The sequence below is a fragment of the Leptosomus discolor genome, chromosome 6 (assembly GCF_034619465.1).
Source record: "Leptosomus discolor isolate bLepDis1 chromosome 6, bLepDis1.hap2, whole genome shotgun sequence".
In the NCBI taxonomy this organism is placed as follows: domain Eukaryota; kingdom Metazoa; phylum Chordata; class Aves; order Leptosomiformes; family Leptosomidae; genus Leptosomus; species Leptosomus discolor.
The window spans coordinates 42,467,634-42,483,860 of NC_141396.1; the positions used below are offsets into that span (position 1 = coordinate 42,467,634).

General features: G+C 40.3%; 1 protein-coding gene across 3 annotated transcripts in view; it reads right to left on the minus strand.

Moving 5' to 3' along the window:
• Positions 1–16,227, minus strand: part of CDK14 (cyclin dependent kinase 14) — a 269,013-nt gene that overhangs the window by 34,489 nt on the left and 218,297 nt on the right. For all 3 annotated transcript variants that reach the window (XM_086466597.1, XM_086466595.1, XM_086466596.1), the window contains 2 exons: positions 14,307–14,370; positions 208–256 (listed from right to left, as the gene is read on the minus strand). In XM_086466597.1, the coding sequence (XP_086322723.1) occupies positions 208–256; positions 14,307–14,370 (113 nt within the window). The remainder of the gene's footprint in view (positions 1–207; positions 257–14,306; positions 14,371–16,227) is intronic.

Sequence of the window (16,227 nt, forward strand, 5' to 3'; positions counted from 1 at the left end):
CTATACAGTTTCGCCCTATTTACAGGTAATTGGCAATTTGAAAACATTCAACACTGTCAGAAGCAGGAAAGAATAATACTTCAGTAATTCCACATTTGTAGTGTAATTAAAAAGGATAGAGCCATTTTAAGTTAGCTATGATAACTTGAGCTTGGCATGAATCATATCCTTGAAGAGTCAAAAGGTAATAAGATAAAAAAGACTTACTTATTCCATGCTTGTCTAAGGTTTTTAGGGCTGTACTGTGTAAACCGTTCTGTAAGAAAAAGAAAAGGCACACTCATTTATGCTAAAACCAGGATTTTTTTTCCAAATATATTTATCTACTGTCAATGTTCATCACTTCACCATTTCTATGTAACTACTGCAGCTCAAGTCCCAAGACAGGGAAAGAAAACCAGCACAGGAGCAACTGCCATACAAACAGGGAGAAAAAAAGACCCCAACTTGTTTTAACAAAACAAACCATCATGACCTCATTTACTGCAGCATCACCAGAAATGGAAATTTTTACAATTCTTTCTAAAATAGTTTTTGCCTGCTAGGGAAAAAAAAAAAACAGGCCTGAAATCTAGTATTTTTTTTCTTCAGCACAAATACAGTTCTCTGTGACCTCACTGTCATGTTCTTAAGCTTCTCAGGAGGCATAAGAGTGACACACAGGTACACGCAAAACCTGATGGCCGCATGAGAGTTCATTTTCTAAAGAACACACATAAATAATGAGCAGAAGTGACAAGTACAATGACAGCTTATTTAGTCAAACACTAAGTTCTTCAGTCTCAGTACTTTCCCTCTCATACCCAAGAAGATGTTTCCTCTGCAGTAGGACTCCAGTTGGCAGAGGAAGATGCTACAAAAGCTGCTGCAGAAGTGAAGAGCCAGTTCTCCGTTAGCTATTTGAGCAGGAGGTAAGTGCCTCTCACAAAGAAACAAATGCAATCCAGCTAGAGAATATAATAACGTTTTCCATGAAGCCTCATTGCACTGAAATCCTGATGTGTAGACTGGTACTTACCCTACCACAGTAGCATCAGTTGCTGTGAAGAAGTCCTAAACTTACAAAATACTCCGTAAAACCTCAACAATTAATTTTGCTCCCTCTCTACCCATAAGCATGACATTTAATAGGCACACTGTACAGTTACAACCGTATTTTTAATATATATATGCACACACATATGCATACATCTTACTGTAAACAACAACTGTAAGTCAGGAGGGGCTGTGTTTCAAATTCCTGTATTAGCATACTTTGCTCATGTCAGTTGTACAGTTGTCCTACATACTTAGTCAATTCTAAAGATGTCAAAGCTATGGCACACGCAAAATCCTAGCATCAATGAGAATTTTGTTTCTTATACCTATTTTCTTTTTTTGTTTCCTTCAACTAAAAAGACATATGCAGAAACATCAACTCCAATTGACTTCACTATTGGAAGTTTCTGGTAAGTGGTAGACCTGCAAACTGCGTCTGAGGGCCACTTCACATTCACAAATTTGTTGCTTTAACCATACTGATGCAGTTGAAGCAGTGAAATCACTCCCTCTTAGATATGTATGACAAGTGTGCTGGAAACTGGAAGCTACATGACTATAACTAGTTTTAGCACCAATATAAATTATAAATATCACTTATGTAACATTGGATCTAAATTTACTCAGCTTTCTTAGCAAGAAACGCCAAATGCTACCTATATAGTCATACTGTTAAAGGCTTTTAGATGTAGATGAACACATGAAACAGAAGTTTGAAAGGTTTTTTTGTGGGTTTTCTTCTTTTTTGTATTGCCAACAAAAAGTTTCTGCACTTGGAAAATATTTGACTACTGTAGATGACGATTAAAGTAGCACCTAGCCGATGTCTCTGTCAGAATGAAGATGTTTAGCTAACAAAAGAGACAACTCTCAGCAACTCTCAGATATGCTATCATTACAGTTCTCAACAAACTGAAATTATTTGAATAATTGAATTTTTATGAACTGTGCTATACAGTGTTATAAACCTTAATTTGTTGTTAGGATTAGGATATTGTAAGAAATAAATTATAGGTCATGTGGTACATTTTATAACAGAAAATGTATTTCTCCCTAAATATATCTATGTATGTAATATATCTAAATAAAATATTTTTACTACCAATTTTGTGCACATTTCTTAACATAATTGAACTAATTTCTGATAGGTCTCATTGTTGAAAATGCTACCATATTACTTAGTGTGAACTTGAGAAGCATTTAGATTGAATACCACACTACTGACATTATGCCAAATTTTGTAAATTAGAAGCTCTACAGTACTTTCCAGTTACTGATAAAGCCAGTTATCCCAGGCAGTTAGCAGCTTGACACTCTAAAAAGGAAAAGCAATTTAAACTATTGTGGTAGATTTTTTTCTCTATTTTCTGTTAATTCTGTTAATACAGCAATGAGCGTGGAACACAAGGGTTAAAGAGGGGAAAAAAAGGAGTCCCTGGGTATACTTTTACCAAGAGCAGCAAGTGAACAGATTTCCTTATAATCTTCTGTACGCACATATTATGACAAAATAACTATCACACCTGAGGCACCCAGATTAAAACTACAGGAAGTGCTAATTTCTTTTTATCTCTATTATACATGGCATGCAATGCATCTGCTACAGGTATGTTAGTGCCCTGAGGCAGGTCTGTAAATCAAATGGGCAAAGTAGTCAGGGCCATTTTTAGACGCAGCCGTGGTTCGGTACCAGTAACATGCACTGGAGTCAGTGCCTGTGACTACATTTTAATATTCAGTAGCACAAATAAAAACTTGGTACTGAAGTACGTGTTCTATAGTAAGTAGTTCAAGCATCCTCTTGGCATTGAGAGTATGACCCAAACTTCCAAGGGAGAGGAACATTACAAGTCAAATTGTACCTGTTGTTTACTAATTCATGTTCTGCCCTCCAGAGGAAAAGCCGGAGCTCCAGGAAGGTTAATAGCCAAGTTGCACTGGCCTCAGCAGGACTCGAGCTCACCCTTAAATCTCAGTTAACAAATGTGAATTAAAAACATATATGCAAGCAGATACTTACCCATAAAAACTGGAAGAAAATAAAGACTTTCTATACATTAAAAGTAAATAGACCAACCACAACACTGTTGACTCATTTATGACAAAGGACTGAAAAATAAGATGTAGCTAGACAGTACTGCATAACAAAAAGTTGGAGATACACATGGGAGTTCAGCTAATAAAGTGCAGATCTGCACATTAATAGTTTTTGGTGCAGAAAAGCGCTAGGTGGAAAGAGAACTGAACTGACTTGAAGCATTGCTGAAAAGCTAACCTAGACCTGGGGAAAGGCAGATTTTGATTTTACCTCTCATTCTGCAATATGTTTTGGTTAGATACTGAGCTGGTTCAAACTGGCACAACAACACTGACTTCAACACAGCTACGTCCACTTAAAACAGTTGAGAAGTATCATATACAACATATTTTCTTGACTGGACTGTCAGAGGTTTACTTTAATTGATTTAAGCTATTTTCACTGTGGGAGGAACACATAGAGTCAATCACTTGGCTAAATTGCCTTAAGGCCTTAATGTCCAACAACCTGTTTTAATTCTGCAAGAAAGTGAAAAACTACGGCTATGTCAGATGAGGTTTTACTGAAAAACTGATACACTGGAACCTGTTATGTCAACACTGTTATAAGGAACATGAATAAACAAAATGAACAAACTTCTCAAAGGGATCTTCCTGCTTTACTCAGTCTACTGCTCTACACTAAACCTCTTTTTAAATAAGTACTTACATACCGTATTTATCAGGCAGGGAGAGGGAAAACTAGGGGGAAAACATGGGTAGGGTGAAACCCTGTCTATAGAGAGGCAAATGTTAGTCCCGAGTCCTTAATTTCAAATTCCATTGTTATACTGCATGACTGCAGATCATGCTTCTCCTCACTATAGGTATCAACTTTTTCCTCTCTTCTCCAAGCAGATTAGAGGCTCCTTGCTTTAAATTCTGTGTAAGAAAAGAAACTACATATTGACAAAATACAGCTCACATTTTTCTACACAATTTCATGGTCATGCCTCCAACCAGAGTCTTGTTAACTTTCATGAGCAGTATAACCAGATGGGACTACTGTGGTAATTAAGCCTAGACTCATATATATGTCAGCTCTTAGTACTTTCCTGAATTAATCCTTCTTTAGAGAATAAAAACCAGAATAACAAAACCAGCTGATTTTGATTTCAGAGTTGCCAGAACAGAGAAGCCAGAATAATCTTGTCCTTGAGGTTCTCCATCATGATCCAGCTTTTAAGTCCTGAACTGTGAAACCACAGTATGACAGACCTACAAACACCAACCTTGCAGTCACAGCACAGGCAAAAACAGAGGTAGCAACCTCCTAGCTTTTACCTGAGAATCTCCTGCTTGTGTCCCATTAGTGACAGAACTGGAATTACATCCCCAATTTGCTTCTGAGTTACCCTTCAGAGTGAACGACACAAACCTGTATGAATGCCTCTGTCCTTTATTGCTAGACAGATTTAATACAGCCAAACCTAAAGCTATACATACCTGACTGTGACCAACTGCCTGAAATTACATTTTATGATACTTGCAAGTACATAGCTTTGGTATTTGTTTTTCAGATGATCCCATTGATTTGATCATAAAAAAATAGTAATATCAGTCAGTAGATCTTGACTGTATGCGAGATCCTGGGAATACTGCAGAATTACTATGAATGCTCCTCTAAAAAAGAAATCTTTGCCTGACATACATTACGAAAGGCAACAGCACAGGCAATCCAAATCTTGTGGATTCTTGTGGAAGAAACCCCGCGTAGCGAAAACTTACTACCCCTCCCTCAGAACTGAAAAGCAAAGAGGCACATGTGAGAATTTAATGTACTTGCATCATCACCCACCCACACAACCACCCTCGTGCCACAAGCTGCTGCCAAGCACGTGAGGCACACCATCCTCTGAGGCAGCTGCTCACTCTCTGGGATGGATATGCTCAATCCCCCCATAACCAAACATGCAGCAGTTTGGTACAGGCTCCAAAGGAGGCAAAGGCCTGAGCCGTAGCCAGGCCAAGACCTCCTCTAGGAAACCCCCAAAGGAGCAGCATGACCCAGTGAGAAAGCTAGGGGTACACAGAGTCCAATGCATACCTTTCCCACTGTATGCAATTTTGACTATGAGCCAATCACTTTATCCCATAAATATGGCAGCCAAAGCGAGCCTCCTCTAAGCTCTCCCTGCTCGGCAGTGTGGCTGCATGGCAGTGAGCTCCTCTTGAGCTGGGACACCTCTCAAGGTTGCTCCTTGAAGCAATGAGATCTTTCACCGATGACAGATCACTGGATGAGCACAATTCGAGCTCTCCCTGGATGGCAACTGGACTGCGTGCCAGGCAACTCTCTCCTTGAGCAGGGACGCCTCTCAGGGTTTGAGATCCCTTACCTCAGATTAAGAGATCCTTCCTTACCCAAGGTGGTGAGACCCCTTATTCACAACGGATCCTCAGTAAGTGACTGACAGCATGCTGAATTAATGCTCATGCAATCCATGTATCTAAATCTTTTAGACATAAACTGTTGACCAAGTCTGGAACTAAGTCTGGATTCAGCTGCACCTAGACTCTTCTCTGAGGAGTTTAGAAAGCAGTGGGGTCCATTCTGAACCTCGTGACTCAATGGGACATCTTCCTTACCTTTCGTATCCTTTCCACTAGACAGAAACTGTTGACCAAGTCTGGGACTAAGATTGGATCTAGCCGCACCTAAGCTCCATCAAGAGTTTAGGAAGCAAGAGGGGCCACTCTGAGCCTCGTGACTCAATGGAAGAGTCTCCCTTACCTTTTTGAGTCTTCAGTCTCCGTGTAAATAATTCTAAATTGACTCTAACACAATTTTTCTTTGTATGTTTTTTCTGTGTAGTAAGTAATGAGTGAACCTTGCCATCAAACTTTGTTAAGTCGCAGTTTTACAAATTCATATTAAAATCACTTTTACTAATACTTCTGACTGTGATCCTTTAAGTGATGTAAATCACTCATCTGTGAAACTATTATCAATGCTGAGAATAACGAAACCTGAAAAAGTGTACATTTACAGATCAAGATTCAAGCTCAGATGTATTTTGAATTTTTATAGTTCAAATTGTGAGTATATAAACTAGAGTTCAAATATTTTCAGATTATTATTATCTTTAAATGTGCTTATTTTGAATAAAAACACTGGAAGACTGACACAGTACATTCATCTAAAAATTAAAGCAAAAAGTATGATTTTAATTTCCTTTATGCAAACACTTAAGTATCTGCAAATCTTCTGGGAACAAATTGGGGAAACAAAATTTGATCCTCTGCATTTTTATCTCAAATATACAGTCATCATCCTCACTAGCAACCATGTCTCACTGTTAAAGAGCTGGCTTTTCACATGGGTGCTGTATTTCACCAGTCAAAGGTGATTTTTGCTTATGTGAAACAAAAGAAGGAAGACATTTTTGGTTTTGTTTAAATACCACAGCACCTACATGTGTTTACCATTTGCTTCTCAGAAGGCCAAGTTAGCCAAATCTTGATTACTTAACTGCTGTGTTCATAATCAAATGCTATGTAAAGAGATCCCTATATAGGACTGCATAAACAAAAGCAAGCATACAGTACTCATATTCCTTACTGGAAAGAAGTACCAATTGCAATATCTTCCTGTAGCATACCATTTACTCTTAAGACTTGCAAAGAGTACAGAAAAGGAGCAGGCTTATATATTACATCCCCACCTCCACAAGCCCAGGCTTTGCCAAGATTCACTCCTCTGCTGGGCACCACACACGAGCTACTGGAGATGCTGGGTGGTGCAGTTACACAAATGTGCAAATCCATCTTGGCAGTAAATAAATCTGAGTTGTTCTTTGCTTCAGACCTTGCAGCACAGCTTACCCAACTGCTCGCGTGCCAAGGAAGTTTTTAGGACTGTGCCCCACAATGAAGCTATTAGAATAGCAACCGCAAAACAGAAGGAGAAATGAGCAACCAGACGCGAGAGAGGGAGGAAATTTCTTGAGCTGGTTGATTTGAAAAACCCGATGCATCACAAAAACTATGTTCTTAAAACAACTGCTCCCAAATTATACTCAGCTTGAGGACATGGAGGGAAAAACCCTGTGCCAGAAAGCTCATCCATTATACTCAGCTGTATTAGACGGTCTTAGAAATAACAGTATTTCTATTTTTTATAGAATTAGACAGTCTATTTCTTATTTCCTTTAGACAACCACTCTACAGCAACACTGTTATATATCCATACTCACTTGTGTGCCCACATATATACCTACATGCTCTCCACCGCAAACATCATTATCTGCCTGACAAACACGCTCCATCTGACAGCCCTGCATCAAGGGCAGGTTCAAACAGAAGCAAATTTCAGCAGAACTCACTAGTGAGCTTATTAGCAGACCACTGAAGGAACTACTGGTCTGTTGCGAGAATTGAAAAAATAAGCACTTGCATTTTAAGTAACATAAAACAAGACAAGGGTTTTTTCTCTTTTATCAGTCAGAAAACCACATGAGCTATTATACCTTTACCACGTTTGCCTTGAAAGGACCTAGAATAGCAAGACAAGCTACATAAGGAATTAGAAGCAGACAATATTTTTGTTTTTTAGCTCCTTTTTTAGCACTATTGATAATCAGCTTCTAGTCTAAACCAAAGAACTTAAAATGCAGTTTGACTTCAAGGCATTTTTTATGTCGTTAATCAAAACATGCCAGCTAATGTGCATTCCTTGATTAACGTTCTTTTCTATTTAAAACCAAATGTGATTAGCTTAAATGCAAATATTAAAACATCACCATAATTAATATTTTGAAAAGTCTAATGCATGATTTTTTTTAAAATGGGTTTTCTTTGCTTTTAAATTAAAAGTCTAAAGTGACTAACACTGTATAGTGATATGTAAGACTCATATGCTATTTTTATTAAAGATTCAATCCTAAAAAGGTTTAAATTATATTACCTGAAGATACAAAGACAAGCATCTATGCTGACAAGCAAATTTTCAAGCATTATTTGCAGCACTAACGTGCAATTAGAGTTTTTACAGAAGTTCAATCACAACTGGAGTTTTATCATAATCATGAGTTAAACTTTGCTTTTTTTTTAATGCCAAATGTCTTTAGAAAAATCACTTCAACTCCCCACCCTCCACCCCCACCCCCTCTCCTTCCCTCCCTTCCAAAAGCACCTGCTTTAGCAAAGCACAGGTTGTGTAAAGAGGAGGGATAGATGCTGTTTTCTAAACTCCCTGCTGAGCACGTGTAGAAAATGTAATTTTAATAGCCCATATTGTGTACAGCACTGGACTTCTTTAATATTAAATGGTTCTGCCTTTTAGCAGAGCTCACCCTGGCTCCCTTGTGTATACAAGAGTAACTTTTTGGTTTCATGGAATTTTGTTTAAAGAATGGTGAAAATACTGACAACTCTGCTTCCCTTGGGTTGTGGATAGTACGAACTTGAGGTAACACCAAATATTACAATTTTGCCAAAACTAAAGAAGAGGGAGGGAAATTTGAAATTATTCTCCTTTACAGATCCCTCTCTCTCCTTTCTTCAGGTACTCAAAATTCTTGAAGACTACCGCTATACCAGTAATTTAAACGTGCTCAAGATTGTTGTCTGGCTGAGACACCATCACTGTCCTGTGTCCATACCATTGCAGCATCCTTCCACCTCTGTCCTCCAATACAGGAGGTGGGAACTTCCTTCTTCTCGCAGTGAACAGTCCCTAGCCCGCCCTAACTCCCAAACCATGCCCAGGAATTAATTATTTGGAAGTGCTAGTTGTCACGAGCTACAGGCACGCCAGAAGCTGCTCTAACCATTTAACATGAGAGACCCCCACATGGCCTAGGAACAGTCGCTGGCATCAGTGTAGATGTACACAAACAAGACAGTGATTCAGTTTGTAACGAACTGTTGACAGGCTTTGGTGACACTCCACGGGAAAAATGGTTACGGAAGTTTGGAAAGCCGCCTGTCCTCATATACAGTACTTCCATGGGTTTGTGCCAAAGCAATTCAGTCTCTCAGCCCAGCCCTACTCTAAATGAAGACTTAATCCTTTGAAAAAACATGGCTCTCAATCAGCTGTTAAGATGCAGGTGGGCAGATCGTATTTCTAACCCAAATCTGTATTTATTGATCACCTGGGAAGCAAAGCAGAATTCCTGAGTCAGAACACCAGCTGTGCGGTGGTTTCGTCAGTCATAGACTCAGGATTTTTTAATAAATCCACAAAGTATCTGTCAATCTCTGGCAGACTCTGTGTTATGCAGTACTTCCTATAAATGCTGTTTTCTTGCTCTAGTTTCTTTTTGTCTTTCGCTTTCTCCTTAAGGAGAGTCTCTTTCTCTTCATTCTTTTCATCCTGACTTTAGGGATTTAAAAATCAGTGCTCAGTAGATGTTTCCATTGTCTCATAAAGGCACCTTTTCAGGTGTATTACTTTGTATTGTATCTGATCATCTGTTGAACATAGTGAGGTTCAGGCTCCTACACCATCAGCCCAAGATTAAATATTTAACTTTCTTTCACCTAGAAACAGTATTGTAAGGAAACTGATGCACAGTGAACATTACAAAGCATCCTCATATTTTCTCCACCTTCCTAACAAGTCAAGTCTTCTCGACCATTAGCATCTCTTCATGGCCACCGTCACTTCATTTATCTTCTGTTGGGACCATATCTTGCCTTCCACTTTGCTCACTGACAGTACCTTCTGATAAATCTCTATTTAACTTCCCAGGTTGGAGGTTATGCAGCGTCAGTCCCAAACGCTAATTGAGAATGTAGGAAAAGTGAAAACTTGACTTAAGTGTAGATGTTGATCCAAAGGCTTATCTTGCTCAATTATTTGGGCAGGACTCTGAATCCAGGAGGAATGGCTGGAGGAGAAAAGAAAATAAAGACTCCGGACTAAGAAAACTGGGAGGTTTAATGACAATGGAGAGAATAACACAAAAATCAGGAAGACTTGGACACAAGACTGGTAAGGAAGCAGCTTGTTTTGGAATATTGCTTTATCTCCACTCATGCAGGTGAGACATGGCAGATGCCCACTTTCATTTAGTTCTTGGAGACACTGGTCCAGTGATACGATTGGTGGTTGGATCTGTTTTAGTGCAGCAGATCTACATATTTCTTAAAAGTATTGTAACAAAACAATTAATAGTGAAAACGTTCTCCAAGTCATGTGTCAGAGCGTCATGTTCATCATTTGCAGTGACTCTGTCCAACAGCCTGTAACATGGGGCTTCCAAGCTGGATGAAACCTCAAGACTTTATGGAAACAGCAACTATTACTTTTTTATAACTTCCACAAACTGCCTTCTTCGAGGGCAGATAATGGCTGCGTTTCTTTGGTACAGGAAGTACCAGAAACCTACTCAATTTTATAGCAGTCAGAACAGCTTCAAAGTGGATCACAGAGGTAATCCAAAATTCAATCTGAAGGACTTTCAAATGCATTATTTAGATTATCCTTTAGTAATGTACTGATCAGGACATGTGCACCTGTGCGCACAGGTGCAAACTGAGAGGACTGAGGCTGAGAGACAGAGAAAGCTCAAAGACCAGGCCAACTTTTAACTTTAAATATCTCCCATATTACTTACTGTACTTGTAAGACAGAAAGTAATCAAAGATTTCAAAGCAGACAGATAGAATACAAGTTGTTTTCTGACTTTTTAAATGGCAAAACAAATTATGACTGTTTTATTTTCACAATTAGAGACTGTTAGAATCACTGAGATTAGGGGTTTAGGTGATGTAGAGCCACCCACAGCTAGCCTTAGGAACACATTTCTTATTCAGCCTCAGAAATGTTCCCACATATTAAGATGTCAGAGATCATCATTGTTTATGCACTGGCTGCTTTCCATAATAATCAGACTCTTGGCCACTCTAGTAGAGAAGAGACTAATGCCACGTTTTTCAGATGTCTTTCTCTTAGCAAACTGTGATTAGCTCTGCAGCACAGGACTGTGCCCTATCAAACCACAGCATGAAAGTCAGTTATTTTAGTCTGTATGCAAACAAGAAATACAATAAAATTTTGTTTCTACCCTCAATAGTCTTCCAAACTTCACTGACATCTAATGTGCCCAACAGTTTTTAAACTACAGTAACTATTTATCACTGATACTTTCTGTTCAAATCCTATTCTTTTATGCTTACACAGCTCAGGGTATAGCATCAGAGCCTCGCCTGAGTGGATGTCGATACCCTCATCACCGGTGCTCTCTGCACTTCTGAATTTATCATGCTTTCTGTTTGCAGCTATCAGTCTTAAAAGTTACAAAGACACGCAAAGCACAGGAGTTACTTAACCCCATATCATCCATATTTAAATGCAGTAATTTCACAAATCTTAAAGAATAATGGAATTGGTTCAAATTTAGCAAGACATTTCAGGTTTCCTCCTGCACTCTTCTGCTAAGGAAAGGAAAAGATTAAGTCATCTGAAATGTATTATTAAAGCATTAACCTCCATTCTTGCTCCAAAGAAGTCAGTCAGGAAAGAAGAGTCTTTCAGTCCTGTACACTGAGGAAATTTTCTCTAGGGTGTAACAATGATTTCAGACCAACAGGGAGAGGAGCACGGCTGACTGAACATCTGTGGAAGGGGACAGTGCAGCCTTGACGTAGCCAGAAAACTTCTGTGCACAGAATGGCATAAAGGAAAGCATTTTTTTTAAGAAGCAACAGAGAACCTGGTATCCATGGCCAAACAGCTCCAACGATCCTGAAGGCATGAGCAAATAGTGTGACTCCAGCCCAGCCCACAGGTCAGAGCACTTTGTGCAGAGCATGCTTTAGATGCTGGCAGCCCAGTATGATCCCAGAGGTGATATGTTTTGCTGCTCTAACCATTCCACACTTTACCAGCATAAAGACCAGTTACTCAGTTTTGGCGTATGTAAGCCAAATTTTGTTTGTCTGGTTAGATTACGCTTTCTATTGCTGCAATTTCTAAAATCAGCAAATAAGGAACCATAAGACAAAAAAAAAAAAAAGTCCTTTTACCAATGAAGCCATGAAGGATATAGGGTGGTACGAACACTGGAAGAACACAGTGCATGTACAGAAAAGGGCTTTTTCCTTTAGAGTCCTCTCAGACCTTCACAGTGTACGGGAACTAAGGAGCTCAGCGCTTTGCATTAACAGGCCCTAGACAGATTAAATAATTGCCAGCGAGAACAGTAATTACTCTGACTTGCAAATCTATATGCTTCACAGATGTGGAAAGTATCCAAGAGAACAAAGATCACACCATGCAGAAACAGTGAAAATACCGAGTGACCATTTTCTGTCTTGGAGGCATCTTTCCTTCTGTCCCCATTCTGCATTTGTACAAATACTACATATTCATAGCTAACAAAATCCATAGTCTGGGATGGAAAAAATAAAAGCAAGTCTAACACATTGCCTGTATAAAAATTAGATTTAATGAAGCGCCTACTGTGGATTTATTTCCTGATGTTCTGTGGTAATAAACCCACACCCCTTAGCACACTTGGAAGCCAAACAGAAAAATGAAACCAGGAAATTTCTTGGCTGCCATCTGCTGTTCAAAACCTTCCTATATCACACAGAATAAAAACGAACAAACCTAGAGAGAACTCACTGACATCTCCAGGTTTTACCCTCCTTTTTACTGTTCTTGGATAAAAACAATGTCTTTGGACTGCTATTAAAACCCACTATATTTCTGTAAGGATTCTGTGCATATGCTCCCCTTTTAATCAGTACAAAGAATGAGAAACACAAAAGCTTGTAAACTTAATGACTGATTTAGGGAAGAACACTGCAGTATTTTTAGTATTTCAGTGAAAAACTGTATTTGCTAAAAAAGTTCCACTAACTCACTAGAGAGCACTACAGAGTGATTTCACTATACAGCAACACGACTGCACTAGGACAGAGACCGAAAAGCAACGTGCAGGAAAGCTGTCCGCCTTCCCTTTTCTTGAGACTTTGTGTTACTACCAAGGTAAGCCCTACAATATATTTGTTTCTCTCTCTTATTTTGAGAGCTGCCTAGATCTCTTTGTGCTTTTCAACTCTTCTGTCCCATCTCCTGCCTCTTTGCTGCCCATGATCCTGCAGATCTGATGAATAAGACAGGCTGGAACGAGAAGGAGATCATCTTCTTTATGTCTTACCTACAAGATGACTTGGAAATTAGGTTTAAATTACATAGGTGCCAGGTTGTCCCAGTTTATGACAAAAGCTGAAGGGACTATCATCTGCAGCAAGGGACAACCAGTTTCTTAGCCCTGCAAGGACAAAACCATCTGAAATTTGATTCCTGGTTAATTCTGTCACTCACTTTCACACTTCAGTCACACGGTTATAAACTGAAGACTCATCCTAGTAAAATATACTGGGAGCCAATTAAGTGCTTTATCTGAAAGCATCTAGTAACTTCTCTTTACCATCTAGTCCAAACCCACCGACAGCAGGTCTGACAAGTTCAGGCTGCTCAGGCCCTGCCTGGTCAGGTTTTGAACAGTACAGAGATGTCAAACTCTCTGGACAACCAGGTCCAATATTTCACCACCTCCACCAGCCAACGTGTCTCCTACTCACTCGCTTGCTTGGCATGTTTAAAAACCAGTATTTCTAAGATCCCCACAGCAAAGTTCACAAGACTATATATGACATATATACACACACATACATATATAGCGTAATGAAGCTGACCATGTACTTCCAGTTTCCAGGGAACACACTGCTCCCTCTCGCACAACAGTATCAGATGGTGAAATAGCTTTTCAAGAATGGCTGTAGAATATGACAATTTCAAGTACAATGCACATTAAAAAATTGAACCTTTGTAAAACGGTACTAAAAGATGACCTAGTAGTAACTTCAACTTTCACAAAGTCTTTACTCTTTAGTTTCCTTTAGTATTCCTCAAAGTTCAGGGTGGTCTGCGGAAAAGCAATACTGATCGGGAATCAGCCTACCAGCAATCTGAAAGGTACGATACCCAGTGGCTGAGGATTACAAAGAGGTCAGGGCTGTAATAAACAGGAGAAAATGCAAAAGAAGGCAAAGAAATTAAACAAAAGAAAACCCTCCACCCTGAGCATAATAAAAAGTAAGCAACTAGAAAAAGTGCATAATGGCTCATGCACTGCATACCAGGTCATTTTGAAGCTTCTGGCAGGGGTGTAATTATCTGTGTCCTGTATTTCCAGGAAAAGAAATTGTACGAACTTGGTACTTCAACCTACCTGGTTTGAAATGGGGTAAAGAGTGGACTCCAGGCCACGTATCTTCATTTGGTGTTCCAAGTACCTGGGCACAAAAAGAGAAGAAAAAGAAGGAAAAAAAAAGAAAAAACACACATTGCTTTAATGGAAAAGACTTAACAAGTCATAGCATTGCATAAAGCCACTCCTCATTGTAAGCTCAATGTACCTTACAATCTAAACTTTAAACAGGCTTCATGACTGGGGGAAGTGGGGGAGGAAGAAGGTTCAAGAAATTAAATGATTAGCGCAGTTTCAAGGTACCAGTGGAGTCAGTAAAGCACGTAATGGTGCTGTGTTCTTGTCAGGTTGTATATTTAATGAATACATGTTAAAGCTACTTTCCATTGACAAGTGTCAAGCTACCTGCCTATCTTAGAGCGCTGGTGTTACAGAGGCTAGATATTTTAGCTCAGAAATAATTGCAATCCCTGTAAACTTAAATAAGCTGAACAGATACCTAATAGATGCTAGGATAGAAGATTTGCACAGATGGTGAAGCAGGTGATCAAGTGCATGTCACGAACAAGAATGTACAGCGAATAGTTGTCATTTTAAGGGGATGTAATATACATAAAAATAGTAAATTTTTAGGAAATACTGAGTTTGACTCATGCATTATGCTTTGTTTCTATTTTCTTCAACTGTCCTCCCTCTTGTAGCATAAGCCAGACCAACTTTCAGCAGCAAAGTTGCAGCACTTCTCACATGCATCTTGTGGTGGGTTGACCCTGGCTGGAGGCCAGGTGCCCACCAAAGCCACTCTATCATTCCCCCTCCTCAACTGGACAGGGAAGAGGAAAATGTAACAACAGGCTCGTGGGTTGAGATAAGGACAGGGAGATCACTCAGCATTTACCATCACAGGCAAAACAGACTCAAATTAGGGAAAAAAAATGTAATTTATTACCAATCAACTCAGAAAGGAACAATGAGAAATAAAACCAAATCTTAAAACACCTTCCCCCCACCCCTCCCTTCTTTCCCGGGATTAACTTTGTTCACGATTTCTGTCCCTCCTCCCCCCTGAGCAGCGCAGGGGACAGGGAATGGGGGTTGGGGACAGTTCATCACACTGTTGTTTCTGCTGCTCCTTCCTCCTCAGGGGGAGGGCTCCTCACACACTTCCCCTCTCCAATGTGGGGTCCCTCTCACAGGAGGCACTCCTCCATGACTTCTCCAGTGTGAGACCTTCCCACGGGCTACAGTTCTTCACGAACTGCTCCAACGTGGTTCTCCTCCATGGGGTGCAGTCCTTCAGGAACAGACTACTCCAGCGTGGGTCCCCCATGGGGTCACTAGCAGCAAACCTGCTCCAGCGTGGGCTTCTCTCTCTCCACGGGCCACAGGTCCTGCCAGGAGCCTGCTCTGCTGCAGGTTTCCCATGGGTTCACAGCCTCCTTCAGGTATCCACCTACTCCGACGCAGGGTCCTCCACGGGCTGTAAGCAGTCATCTGCTCCACTGCCCACGGGCTGCAGGGGGACAGCCTGCCTCGCCATGGTCTTCACCACAGGCCGCAGGGGAATTGTTGCTCTGGCACCTGGAGCACCTCCTGCCCCTCCTTCTTCACTGACCTGGGTGTCTGCAGAAATGTTCCTCTCGCATATTCTCACTCCTCCCTCTCACTGCAATTACTGCTGCACAATAACTTCTTTCCTTTCTTAAACTTGTTATCACAGAGGCGCTACATCATCACTGACGGCCTCAGCCTTGGCCAGCGGCGAGTCCGTCTTGGAGCCGGCTGGCATTGGCTGTATCAGACATAGGGGAAGCTTCTAGCAGCTTCTCACAGAAGCCACCCTTGCAACCCCCCTGCTACCTAAACCTTGCCATGCAAACCCATTACAATCTTACACACTCTGCTCACATGAAAAGTTCACCCCCCTGTGTCTTTGGCACAA